Source organism: Cervus elaphus, chromosome 23 (assembly GCF_910594005.1).
Source record: "Cervus elaphus chromosome 23, mCerEla1.1, whole genome shotgun sequence".
In the NCBI taxonomy this organism is placed as follows: domain Eukaryota; kingdom Metazoa; phylum Chordata; class Mammalia; order Artiodactyla; family Cervidae; genus Cervus; species Cervus elaphus.
Genome location: NC_057837.1, coordinates 1,883,016 through 1,895,646, shown reverse-complemented (window position 1 = coordinate 1,895,646; position 12,631 = coordinate 1,883,016). Strand labels below are relative to the sequence as shown.

At 41.3% G+C, this 12,631-nt stretch overlaps 1 protein-coding gene across 2 annotated transcripts in view; it reads right to left on the bottom strand.

Moving 5' to 3' along the window:
• PLCB1 (phospholipase C beta 1) overlaps nt 1-12,631 on the bottom strand; it is an 854,892-nt gene that overhangs the window by 81,204 nt on the left and 761,057 nt on the right. Inside the window, exon 32 of one of the 2 annotated variants that reach the window (XM_043883528.1) lies at nt 11,309-11,435. The exons of the other annotated variant lie outside the window; for it this stretch is intronic. Within the exon in view, the coding sequence (XP_043739463.1) occupies nt 11,340-11,435 (96 nt within the window). The 3' untranslated portion in view covers nt 11,309-11,339. The remainder of the gene's footprint in view (nt 1-11,308; nt 11,436-12,631) is intronic. 2 annotated transcript variants of the gene reach the window in all.

Below are 12,631 nucleotides of genomic sequence, written 5' to 3'. Positions count from 1 at the left end.
TTCTTCCAATGACGGTCAGGGGGACTGTGCTAGCCTTTCTATTAAAGGACATGTCAGTTTCCTTAGAGTTGCTTCAAAATTCCAGTTCCCTATAGGGTTAGTCTTATGTTTCTTGCATGTGTCACACTCTTTAGCTAAAGTGCAGTCTTTCAAGATGTTCTTCCTATTTTCAATTCTCCAAGATGGTGGCTAAATCTCTATAGATCATGGGTCTTCAAAGTGGGGGAAGAGTTGGTGGTGGCGGAGACCCACTAGGCTTCCCTTACATCCCCACAGGTCTCTGCTGTGAAGGGGCTGCTCTAGGTTTTTCCATGGACTAATGGCTACTGCCCATTTGGGATGATTGATCGGTGGCTGCTTCTTTAGTCCATGGTCTGGACCAACTGACCTGGGGGAGCTGCTTTGTTTTGTTCTTAAGCTCCTACCGGCCACTCCCACTACCCCCATCTCCCATCACTGGGGCATTCAGAGACATTCCAGTCCTTCCAAGGCACACATGATATGGGAGCCAGGAGCCTTGCCCAGAATCTTCCAGATGTTGTCCTAGAGAGAGGAAATCAGAGAGGTATGCACACATCTCCCTCCCGCTCTATCCTCACTCCCCATTTCCTCCCCACAACTCCTAGGGTTGGAAAAGGCAGGCCCTCCTCTTCCCGTGTCATATCCTGGGTCCTGGGCTGGGCGGTTAGTAAGGCTTTAGCCCTCCAGGCCTGGAGTTAAAAGAAACTAAAGAAATTTGGAAAATTCCTTTCTCTCTTGAAATCTCTCTTTTGCAAGATTTCTGCCCTGTTAATTAGGGTCTTCTTCCTTGCTGGCATCCAGTCCCATCATTCCATGGCAAATAGATGGGAAAACAATGGAAACAGTGAGATACTTTATTTTCTTGGGCTCCAAAATCACTGCAGATGGTGACTGCAGCCATGAAATTAAAAGATGCTTGCTCCTTGGAAGAAAAGCTATGACCAACCTAGACAGCATATTAAAAAGCAGAGACATTACTTTGCTGACAAAAGTGCATCTAATCAAAGTTGTGGTTTTCCAGTAGTCAGGTATGGGTGTGAGAGTTAGACTATAAAGAAAGCTGAGTGCTGAAGAATTGATGCTTTTGAACTGTGTTGTTGTTGAAGACTCCTGAGAGTCCCTTGGACTGCAAGGAGATCCAACCCAGTCCATCCTAAAGGAGATCAGTCCTGAGTGTTCATTGGAAGGACTGACGTTGAAGCTGAAACTCCAATAGTTTGCACCCAATTCTGATGTGAAGAACTGACTTATTTGAAAAGACCCTGATACTGGGAAAGACTGAAGGTGGGAGGAGAAGGGGACCACAGAGGATGAGATGGTTGGATGGCATCATCGACTCAATGGACATGAGTTTGGGTAAACTCTGGGAGTTGGTGATGGACTGGGAGGCCTGGCATGCTGCAGTCCATGGGGTCGCAAAGAGGCAGAGAGACTGAAGTGAACTGAATTGATGCTGCACACTCATTAAGATATCCTTCTTCTGCTGAATATTGATTCATCGGAGGAAAACATCACCCTGCCAACCACTTCCCTGGCAGTCACTTATTTAGTAAGCTCATGATAAACTAGCCTGGATCCTAGGTTACACGTGCTCATTCATCTCTTCTCAGGTGTGTCTTCCCTTGATTCCTGACATCCCTCGTTACTATTCCAGATTTCTGGGTTCCTTCAAGTCTGGGCTTTGAGAAGAGGGTTAGACAAGCTGTCTACTGTTCCTTGCCTCTGGCTCATCCCACTCTTGTTTCACTTCGCTCCCACCTTTCCTGTGATCCCTCACTCAAACCCAGGGCACCAATAACCTTCTGGTCACTAAACTCAAGTGACACCTGGTCACTGAAGTAGCATCTACTCAGTTCCATAACCACTATGGGTGACTCCCTTCATAGGGAGGCCTTTTGTTTCTCTTGGTTTCCTTCCCAACTCACAGGATGTACCTTTTCTGTCCCTTTTGGGCTTTTTCTCCTCTACCAAACTTCTTAGAATGGAGAGCTGTCTGGAACCAAAGTCCTAGGATATTTTCTCTTTTCCCTCTCTATGCCAAGGATCTTATCCATCCTATTCTTCAGATCAACCTAGATTCACAATTCTCAAACGTTTGTACATGTAGCTTATATCTGGAGAAAGGGTGAAAACTTCAAGTCACTTAATCTTTTCTGCCTGAATGCCTTCTTCTCTCATCACCCTCATGATAGCCTCATACAATATGCTGATGATAAAAGAAATTGTAAATGAACAGGGTTGTAGTCAGAAAACAAGATCTACTGGGGTGTCAATTTGGAGTGAAAGACATGGGTAGGCAATGAGTACTGTTCCTCTGTGACTCGGACAAACCACTTTTACCTCCCGGGCTGCAGAGTTTAGAGGCCATAGGTGTTACTTATTTCTAGTTCTAATAAAAGATTGAATGAGAATTGTGCCAAGTGACATTTCATTTTCAAAGTCTGAGCTACTTCTTACTGGCTTGGAAGAAAAGGGTAACTTTGGAGTGAAATGCTTCCTACAAAGAATAAAACTTCATCTGAAAACTGTTATTTACCCCAGTAGTTTTCTATTTTATTTCGTTTATTGTTACTTAAAACTGTTAGTAAGGACAAAAATGGCCTCTCTAAAATGAATGAGGCCACTGTTGGCTTGTATTCGCTGTGCGGTAGTATTAGCAGTGGGAGGGATATTGTGTTATAGCTGAGGCAGTTTTCCAGTGGGAGACATTGCTAAGTGGGTTAGAAAAATGTTGTCAATGCTTGACTTAGATTTGAGGGGACTTTTCTGTCACCCTCCAAAATTTTTATATGTGCAGAGCCTGAGAGTTCACGGGTCAGAAAGCAGCATTGACTCTGGTGGAGGAAACACCAAAAAAAAGGCTTTAAAAGGTAATATATCAATATATACAAAGAAGGCTGAGTGCCAAAGAACTGATGCTTTCAAACTGTGGTGTGAAGATGCTTCAGAGTCCTTTAGAGAGCAAGGAGATCAAACCAGTCAATTCTAAAGGAAATCAATCCTGAATATTCATCAGAAGGACTGATGCTGAAGCTGAAGCTCTAATACCTTGGCCACTTGATATGAAGGGCAGACTCGTTAGAAAAGACCCTGATGCTGGGAAAGATTGAAGGCAGGAGGAGAAGGGGACCACAAAGGATGAGAAGGTTCGATGGCACCATCAACTCAATGGACATGGGTTTGAGCAAACTCTGGGAGATGGTGAAGAACAGGGAAACCTAGTGTGCTGCAGTCCTTGGGGTTGCAAAGAGTTGGACACGAATGAGCAACTGAACAGCAATAACAATATCGATGTTACATTTTAGTAGGAAGTTTGGTTTACAAAGGATGAATAAGAATGTTTGCAAAAGGAACTCTGCACAATTCTGACAAAAACTTATGCCATGAAACAGTTAAGATTTGTGCCAGTGGCATGCTGGTCAATATTAATAGGCCATTCTCCTGGGGGGGAAATAGCCTGATTTGTAGCATTTGTTGATTTCTGTATACCCCTGTATACCCCCTGTAGCCTATTTCAAGTTTCCAACATGATGCCCCTGAGCTGAGAGTTGGGAAGAGGTGTGGGTAGGAATCCTTTGCCGTGACGCTACAGCCGCCATAGAGGTCACTTACCTCCAGGGCACAGACTACAATGAAATGTCTCACCTACTTAGCAATGGTGACCTTGGGATATTTATTTCTTCTTTTTTTTATTTTTAAATTTTGTTTATTTATTTACTTTTGGGGGATATTTATTTCTTTTGTTTTTTCTCCTTTTCCATTTTTTTCTCTTTTTTATAAATTGAAGACCAACATTGTATTAGTTTACAATATTATGTTAGGGGTACAGCAAAGTGATTTATATATATGTATATATATATATATTCTTTTTCAGAATCTTTTCTCTTATAGATCCCTTTGTTTTTAGTATGATTTGTTTAACTGTAAATTTATATAATTTACTTTTTCCCTGGTGGCTCAGAGGGTAAAGCATCTGCCTGCAATGTGGGAAACCCGGGTTTGATCCCTGGGTCGGGAAGATCCCCTGGAGAAGGAAATGGCAACCCACTCCAGTATTCTTGCCTGGAGAACCCCACGGATGGAGGAGCCTGGTAGGCTACAGTCCATAGGGTTGCAAAGAGTCAGACACGACTGAGTGACTTCACTTTCACTTTCTTTTCACTTTTTAATAGTGTTTGTGTTTAACAACCAGCTCACAGAATCCCTGGAAAAATTTTAAATGAGTTCCTGCGAGCTAGTATTAACCAACTCTAGCTCACCGATGGTTTGTCCTCAGAGAAAAAGGAAAATTAATATTAGTATTTGCTTAAGCAATATTTAATTGCATTCATGTTATGAGAGGTGGACACTTTGCTTTAGATGTTTTTTTTAACTTGTTAATTTTCCAGAACCCTATATTATATGTTAATAGACCAATAAAATACAGGAATTAAAATCATGGGTTGATCAGTAGGTGATAGTTTTCTGCATACATATATAAACTGAAAGTGAGGTATGTATCTCCTCTTGGGGGAAAAAAAAAACAGAAAAAAGATATTTGTTTATTGAATGATGCGTTTTATGAACTGAACTGTGTCCTCTCAAAATTCATATGTTGAAGCCTCCAACATATTGACTGTATTTAGAAATGGAGCCACTGAGGAAGTGAAGTGAAGTGAAGTTGCTCAGTCACGTCCAACTCTTTGCGACCCAATGGACTGTAGCCCATCAGGCTCCTTGGTCCATGGAATTTTCAGGCAAGAATACTGGAGTGGGTTGCCATTTCCTGCGCCAGGGGATCTTCCCAACCCAGGAATTGAACCTGGGTCTCCTGCATTGCAGGCAGACGCTTTACAGTCTGAGACACAAGGGAAGCCAGAAAGGTTAAATGAGGTCATAAGGATAGGGCCCTAACCTGACAGAACTGGTGTCCTTATAAAAAGAGGAAGATGTACAGAGCTTCTCTCTCTCTTGAGTGCAGGTCAAAGGCTGGGTAAGGACACAGCAAGAAGGCACTGCCTACAAGGAGATGAGAGGCCAAGAGGCCTCACAGAAGCCATCCCTGCTGGGACCCTGATGCTGGACTTCAGACTGCAGAACGGTGAGAAAATAATTCTCTCTTGTTTAGGCCACCCTGTTGGAAATATTTTGTGATGGCAGCTTAAGCTAACTAATACAACATTAAATTATGAAATTATGTGCAACTCCACAGCAGTTACATGATCCTTGCACCACAGGATTTTTCATAATGTCATGAGGAGTTCCTTCCCATCTGCTCCTCTGCTAGATAAACTCTGGCTTCATCCTGGAGGTCAGGGATTACCAGTTCTAGGAAACTTTCCTAGGTTTCCCCAGGAAGAGTCAGCCCTTCCTCCGCTGTAAACAGCTCTATTATAATGACGATAATAAGAATTTGGTCCCAACACAACTCCTTTGTAGAAAGGTAGATTATACATTAGAAATCCAGATTCAGCATGTTACCTTTCTGGGCTGTCCATATGTTAGCCACTAGTAGCATGCAGCTGTTTATGATTAAATTTAAATAAAATTAAACATTCAATTCCTCAGTTACACTACTCACATTTTAAACATTAATTAACACCTGTGGCTACTGCACTGAACTCTGAGACATGGAACATTTCCATCACTGCAGACAGTCCTATTGGACAGGGTTGCACTAGCCTGTAAGCAATTTGTGGTGGGGCCAGTGGGGGTGTGTGTGGTAAGGTTGCAATATTATTATATCATTTTATTTTCCCAGCACGTAGCCCAGTGACTACTATGCAATAGCATTCAATAAATAATTGAATTAAAAGAAAAAATTGATGCTATTTACATAGTTGTAGCTCCTTAAGCATTCATGGTTCCTAGAGACCAGAGAAATGAACACACATATAAACATTTATTTTTATTACTGACAAGTAAATGAAAACTAAGCAATTTCATTTTCCCTGGGATGAGAACACCCATATGCAGCATTAAGATATAATTATAGAATTTCTCTCTCAGGTGTTCATATAGCAATCTATAGCTGTTAACTCAGAAGCCCAATATCGATTCTAATTTCTTTTTTCTAGGTCATCTATGCTCCATTGTTCTATAACTGACCCTATGGACTCATTAAATCTTTCAGCATGATATTTATGCAAACCTATTTAATGAGTCCTCCAACACCTTGAATTCTCTGGATCTCATACCTATTATTTTAGCGGCAAACTTCTGAGTTTAATTAACTGTATTCTTCATGGACTAAAGGAGATTATAAAAAGTCAGGCAGCTGGCACAACTTGCAGACAATCTCTTTGCTGCCACATTTAAAGACCAAAAAGACACGGAATAACCCCTGGGAATCTCTTTGGGTATTTAGATACTCTACCTCTCAGAGACTTTTCTTTCTTGCTTAAATCGTTCATAGTTTAGCCCAAAGAAGCTCTCCTCAGCTTAACTCCAGAGCAAACGGGAAACAGCGCCCCCTGCCAGGCGCTCTGCAGAAACCCCTTTCTGTGCTGCGGCTCGGACGCAAACCTTGGACTCACCGAACAGTCTGGAAGGAGACATTGCTCTTCCAAGATGTTGCCTTGGATTTCCTAGTAATCTCAGGGTAAATACTAGGACTCACTAGAAATATTATTTGAATGAAAAACTGAAAGCCATAAAAACAATTCTTTAACAAATACAAATAGACCACAGAGCAGAGCCCTGTGTGGACCCCAACTCCTTTCTCATAACCCAGGGTACGACTTTCCAAGTGGGAGAAGTAGGTAAGTTAACAAGGAGACTCTTCTAGAGCTGGGCAAAGAGAAGGATTTAAGAGGAGAGAGTGTGAAGAGATGAGAAGAAAGGTAGTCTCAAGGGAAGCAAGCTCCCTCGGTCTCTGGTTGGTCTCAGCATCGACACACACAAGCTGGGTGACTGTGAGTGGAGACACGGGGAGGAGGAGGAAAGACAAGATTGGGAGGAGGTGAGGATGTCTGAGCTCAATCCCAGTGCTTTAAGGAGCGGGGTGGGGGTCGTTCAGCAAGCACGGGTCCTTTGAACACACTCATGCAGGCCCCACCATGTCTGATTCCCTCCCGTAACCCCCACTATCATTCCCACTGGATGCATCAGACACAGAAAACAGCTACCCATACCTCAAGGACAGGTTTCCTGGAGATGAGGTCTGTTTTCACTGGGCTGGAAATTTTCTAACATCTAATCCTGGGAGAGGTTCTTCTCCAAGACATTTGTTAACAACAAGTGATTTTGAGAAACTTAATGTCCTGCCAATTCCTCTTGCTGTTGTGACCAGTTTGGGGACTAAACCCCTGGCAACATTTGGTGGTGATCTTGTAGAGCCTGGGGTGTGCCACCAGCAAACAAAACAGGCTTTGTTCCATGTGACTGGTGTCTGGCCCTTCTAAACAACCAGAGACCTGCTTCCTGCAGCAGAGAGGCTGGGATCTCTCCATTTTACAGATGAGTATACCGAGGCACAGATGGTGTGCCCTTATTGCTTGCCTGTTCATGAGATGTTACAAAGTGATATCACAACCTGACATCTAGATCACAAAATCATAGTTTCTGATATTCACTGGGGAGGCTCAAAGATTCAAAACATGGGGTTTCCAAGGCTTGACACTTGTATGACTTTAACAAAGTAATTAAACTTTCCAAACTTTACTCAACTGTATAATGGCAAGAGTAAGATGACACATGTGATACACTTTGAAGGTGTTGGCAACATAGTAAGTGCTCAGTAAATGCTGGTTGTTCTTGTTTTTATTATTTAAGTGTCAGGAAAAAATGTTAATGTGCTTGTATGGCCTTGAATTGCTCTTTTTTTTTTTTTTAAGAGAGTATAAGAACTGTGGTTTTTATGCTCCCTATTAAAATAGGCATAAAGCAGGCACTTAATACTTAATGCAAATTTATGGTTTTCCAAAGCTTTATCATTGTCAATTTTAGAAATTTGTCATTTTACTTACTTATTTATTTTTTGTTTTTATTATTTTTAATTGATCATTTTATAACTCTACCTAAAGTTTAATGCATACATACAATGAGAAAACATCCTTTTTTTGTTTTTAATCTTGCTGTATTTAGTGATTTATATTTATTAAAAAATAGTTAACAGGGTTTAAAAAATGATTAACCTGATCAGCTTCACCTACTAGTCTTTAGTTGATAACAAGAAATATATTTTTTATCCCTGAAGGTTTGCATTCACAAATTAAAAGATGTGAAATTTCAAGTGTTTATATGATGAATATTTTGGGGATCAATTTCATAGCTAAAAAACTCATTCCTTTCCAGCAAATGTGTGATAGTTTTAAGTACTAATACTTTTCATTATTCATTTTGTTCTTAACTTTAGCCTGTCAATGGAGATACATTTAAGGTGAAAAAGGAACATCTAGGGAAATATTAAACTTGGTCCTGAAAGACTTAGGTAGGTTGATAAGAAGTCCAAGGAGAAAGGGGTCTGGGGCTCTCAAGGAAAAACTTTTTTCTACATTCACGCACCTTAGTTACAGAAGACCTTTTTTTTTTTTCTTTAAGCCAAGAGCTAATGATTATACAACAAAACAACTCATCTTGCTCGAGGGTATGTTTTTCCTTAAACTCTGCACCAATGATTATATAACAATGTATTCTGCTTGAGGACATGTTTCTCCTTCTTAAGAACCTTCTGACTAATCCTGTCATCTTAAAATGTAAATAGGTCTAGTAAGACCCTTACAAACTTGAGACGTTCTTTTGATTTATTGTTAATAACCAATAGAAAAAGTATAGAACTCCCTCACTAAGACTAGTGACAGGGCACTCTTCCTTCCACTCTGATGTCTGTGTCAGAAGCTTCCTCTGTCCTTTTTCACTGTAATAAAACTTCTGCCACAAGAAGTCAAGCCTGGTCCCTGATCCTGAAGTTGAATCTTCTTCAGAGACCATGAATCTGATATCCTTCACTGTAAGCTATCAGTACAAAATATATTCTCCATATACTGCTATAAAAGGAGAAAATTTTGCTCTTTTTCAAGTAGAAAAAGTGCAATTTTTAAAAATTTTAGCAATGAGATCTATTTTTCCATGAAAGTGTGAAACTGGCTTATTTTTATGTTGCCTTTTTATAAATGGGAAGCTAAAGTGGTCAAACTAACTATGTGATTAGATAATTTTTAATGTCTAGGTACTGTGGGAATCTCTCTCTCTTTTGAAAATAATTATTGTTGCTAAGCAGGAAGCTCACTTACATTCTGAAGGGAAATCAAATTGTGAACCAGCTATTACAAGTCTGATGGAGCACAGTGACAAAAATGTAACCTTTAAGTCTCTACTGCATTTGTTTTGAAATACAAAACCCAAGTCATGTGTCTGCATTTCACTGTCATTCAGACAGAATTCAATACTCTACCTGGGGTATTAAATGTTTCACAATAACTCAAAAATACCAGGAACAGCAAGTGCAATAAAAAGCAATCCAATGCATATAATAAATGACTTTAAAGGCAGCCTAAACCAGCTGTTCGCACCAGGTGGCCGAAGTATTGGAGTTTCAGCTTCAACATCAGTCCTTCCAATGAATATTCAGGACTGATTTCTTTTAGGATGAACTGATTGGATCTCCTTACAGTCCAAGGGACTCTCAAGAGTCTTCTCCAACAACACAGTTCAAAAGCATCAATTCTTCAGTGCTCAGCTTTCCTTATAGTCCAACTCTCACACCCATAAATGACTACTGGAAAAACCACAGCTTTGACTAGACAGACCTTTGTTGGCAAAGTAATGTCTCTGCTTTTTAATATGCTGTCTAGGTTGGTCATAGCTTTTCTTCCAAGGAGCAAGCATCTTTTAATTTCAAGGATGCAGTCATCATCTGCAATGATTTTGGAGAACCAAAAAATAAAGTCTGCCACTATTTCTCCATCTATTTGCCATGAAGTGATGGGACTGGATGCCATGATCTTTGTTTTCTGAAAGTTGAGCTTTAAGCCAACTTTTTCACTCTCCTCTTTCACTTTCATCAAGAGGCTTTTTAGTTCTTCTTCACTTTCTGCCATAAGGGTGGTGTCATCTGCATGTCTGAGGTTATTGATATTTACACAGTCACAGTCAATAGTACAAAATAAAAAGATATCAAAGGGTCAGACTCTTGATTCGGCCAAAAAATTAAAACACAATGAAACATCATGAATGCAGCTTAAAGCTTTTCCTTCCAGGTGCTTCAGCCAGAAGCGTTAAATCCCTGCTATTCAAATGTGGTCCCTGGAGATGCAATAGCCAGGATACCAATGGGAATGAGTCAGAAATACAGATCTCAGATCCCATCCAGACCTCCTGAATCAGAATCTGCATTTTTTTAGGACTTACAGGTAATTCATGATGCTCTGAGCTACAGCATCACTGTATGTGGCAACTGATGTAGAGGATGACAAAAAACGTATACCTCTTTCTCAGTAAAATAGCTGTTTCTCACTAATTCCTCAACATGTTTCTAAACTGCACTGCTTCACAGATCAACAAGTACTTGAAGACAAAACCATTATAAATCTCACTACAAATTTATTTTCAATGCATCAGAATAGACGTTTGCTTTCTTTGTAATCATAACAAAGCCTCTTTTATCCCTGAAATACACACCCATTGCAATGGCATAGTTCATTTTCTTATTAGCAAATAGATATCATTATGTATTTCCTCTAGCAAGTTAAAAGTCCTCTTTAATTTTTAAGCTTCCGTTTGTTCCAACTAGAAGTCCCTGGCCCAAGCTCCCTATTGGTGAGATATTTACAAGAGTTCTTGATTCTAAAGAATCAGTAAATCCTGAGATATCCCCTTAACTCAAAGTACCATGCAGGGATACAACAACTTTTACTGGAGCTTTAAAAGGAGAGGTGTGGTGAATCGAGGGGAGTGAGTCAAGAAGATTTCCTGAGAGTTAAGGTCATAAGGTCATAAGACTGGAAACCAGTGCTTTGAGAAGGAGGAATTTAAAACATGTTTCAAAAGTGGAAATAATAGTGTGAGCGTAGGAAAGATCAAGGACAAAGGAGAAGCCAGTATTGCAAAGAGAAAAACAAAAAGATGACAGAAGACAGCAAAATGGAAGAAGGGAATTTACGACAGAAGAAGAGAGAACGGTGAGGAAGCAGTTGACGCCCAAGGAAGACAGGTGAAGATGAGAGACACAGCACCCACCCCGACCACGGCAGGAAAATCGTGAGAGTGTAGAGAGCGCAGGACAGAGGTGCCGGCCACACAGCGCCTGAAACCCGGACGGCCACACGCCATCCTCCTCTTAAAAGTGCCCCCTCCCATCGTGTCCTACCTGGCCGGAAGGACACCGGTCTCACTGGTCATCACTTGAGCGCTTGAGGGTTGGGGGGAGTAAAGTTGGGGGAAACAGAGGGATCCTCATGGCAAGTTTCCGACAAGAATGAGGAGGAACCGTCCCCCTGTGTGGAAAAAAAGCGAGGCTGTCATTTTTGTGACACTGAAACTGATTTCTGAGTCATCTGCTGTTTCAAATTCTGTCTGGGAGCTCTGCTGGGGTGCCTTCTAGAATGGAGATTTGAAACCTCCAGTGCCGTTATCTGCTTCAACACTTCCGTCACAGATGCAATGGAATTGGCAATGGAATTTTCTTTGGTTCTTCCCTCCCTTTGTAGGAGCTAGATATTAAATATGATCACAACTACTGCTTTTGAGAAATTCTCCATGGAAGTCCACTACTGTCAAGAAACCTGAGAAAAGACTGCACTGAGTCACAGACAGTCGTTGAACAATACAGTCCAATGAGTCTTAGCTCAACAGCTATACTTTCAGGGACTATACTTTCCTCTGGAAAAGACAGAACTGTTTTTCAACATATGAAATTAGTTTTGTTATCGGTCAGTATAAGTTGAATTAAAAAATTATGTATTGAGCACCAGCTGTGAGTCAGGCATTGTTCCTAGATGCCTAGAACTCAAGAGCATCAGTGAGTCAAAGCCCTGCCATCATGGAGCTTACTTCTAATGGAGAGGAACCCATACTGAGTAACACACCTAAGAAAGATGTTGGTGACCTAAAGAGAGGTAATAAATGCTATAAAAACCAGAAAGTGCAGCAGAATAAAGGAGAGAGGCGATGCCAGGGATGGGAGAATGGACAGGGGGTGTAAACTTAAACTGGTCACAGAAGGCCTCTTTGAAAAGATAGATTTGAGCCAAGACTTGAAAGACAGGAGACAGTTGCGCAAGCAGACACGTGAGAAATGAATATTCTTGGCAGAAAGAACCTGTGTAGTAGGCCAAGGTGGAACTGGCCTGGCTTGTTGGGGCCCAGCGAGGAGCCCAGGATGGCCTGAGCAGAGAGGAGGTCAGTGAGGAGAAGCAGGGCTGCAGCTAAGTGGGGTCAGGTCACCTCACACCTTGTCGACTCTGATTCTCAGCAGTAAAGGGAGCCGTGCGAGGTCTTGAGGAGTGGTCTGGTTTATGCTCCCAGAGGCTGACTCCGGCAGCTGTGCTGGGAACTGACTCTGACTGGGGACACACAGAAGCAGGAAGACCCCTTAGGAGGTCATTAAGAAGTCCTGGTGAGAGATGGCAGCGGCTTTGCACTGGATGATTGACCTGCAGCTGGCAGCTTAATGATTATAAACATGTCCTAA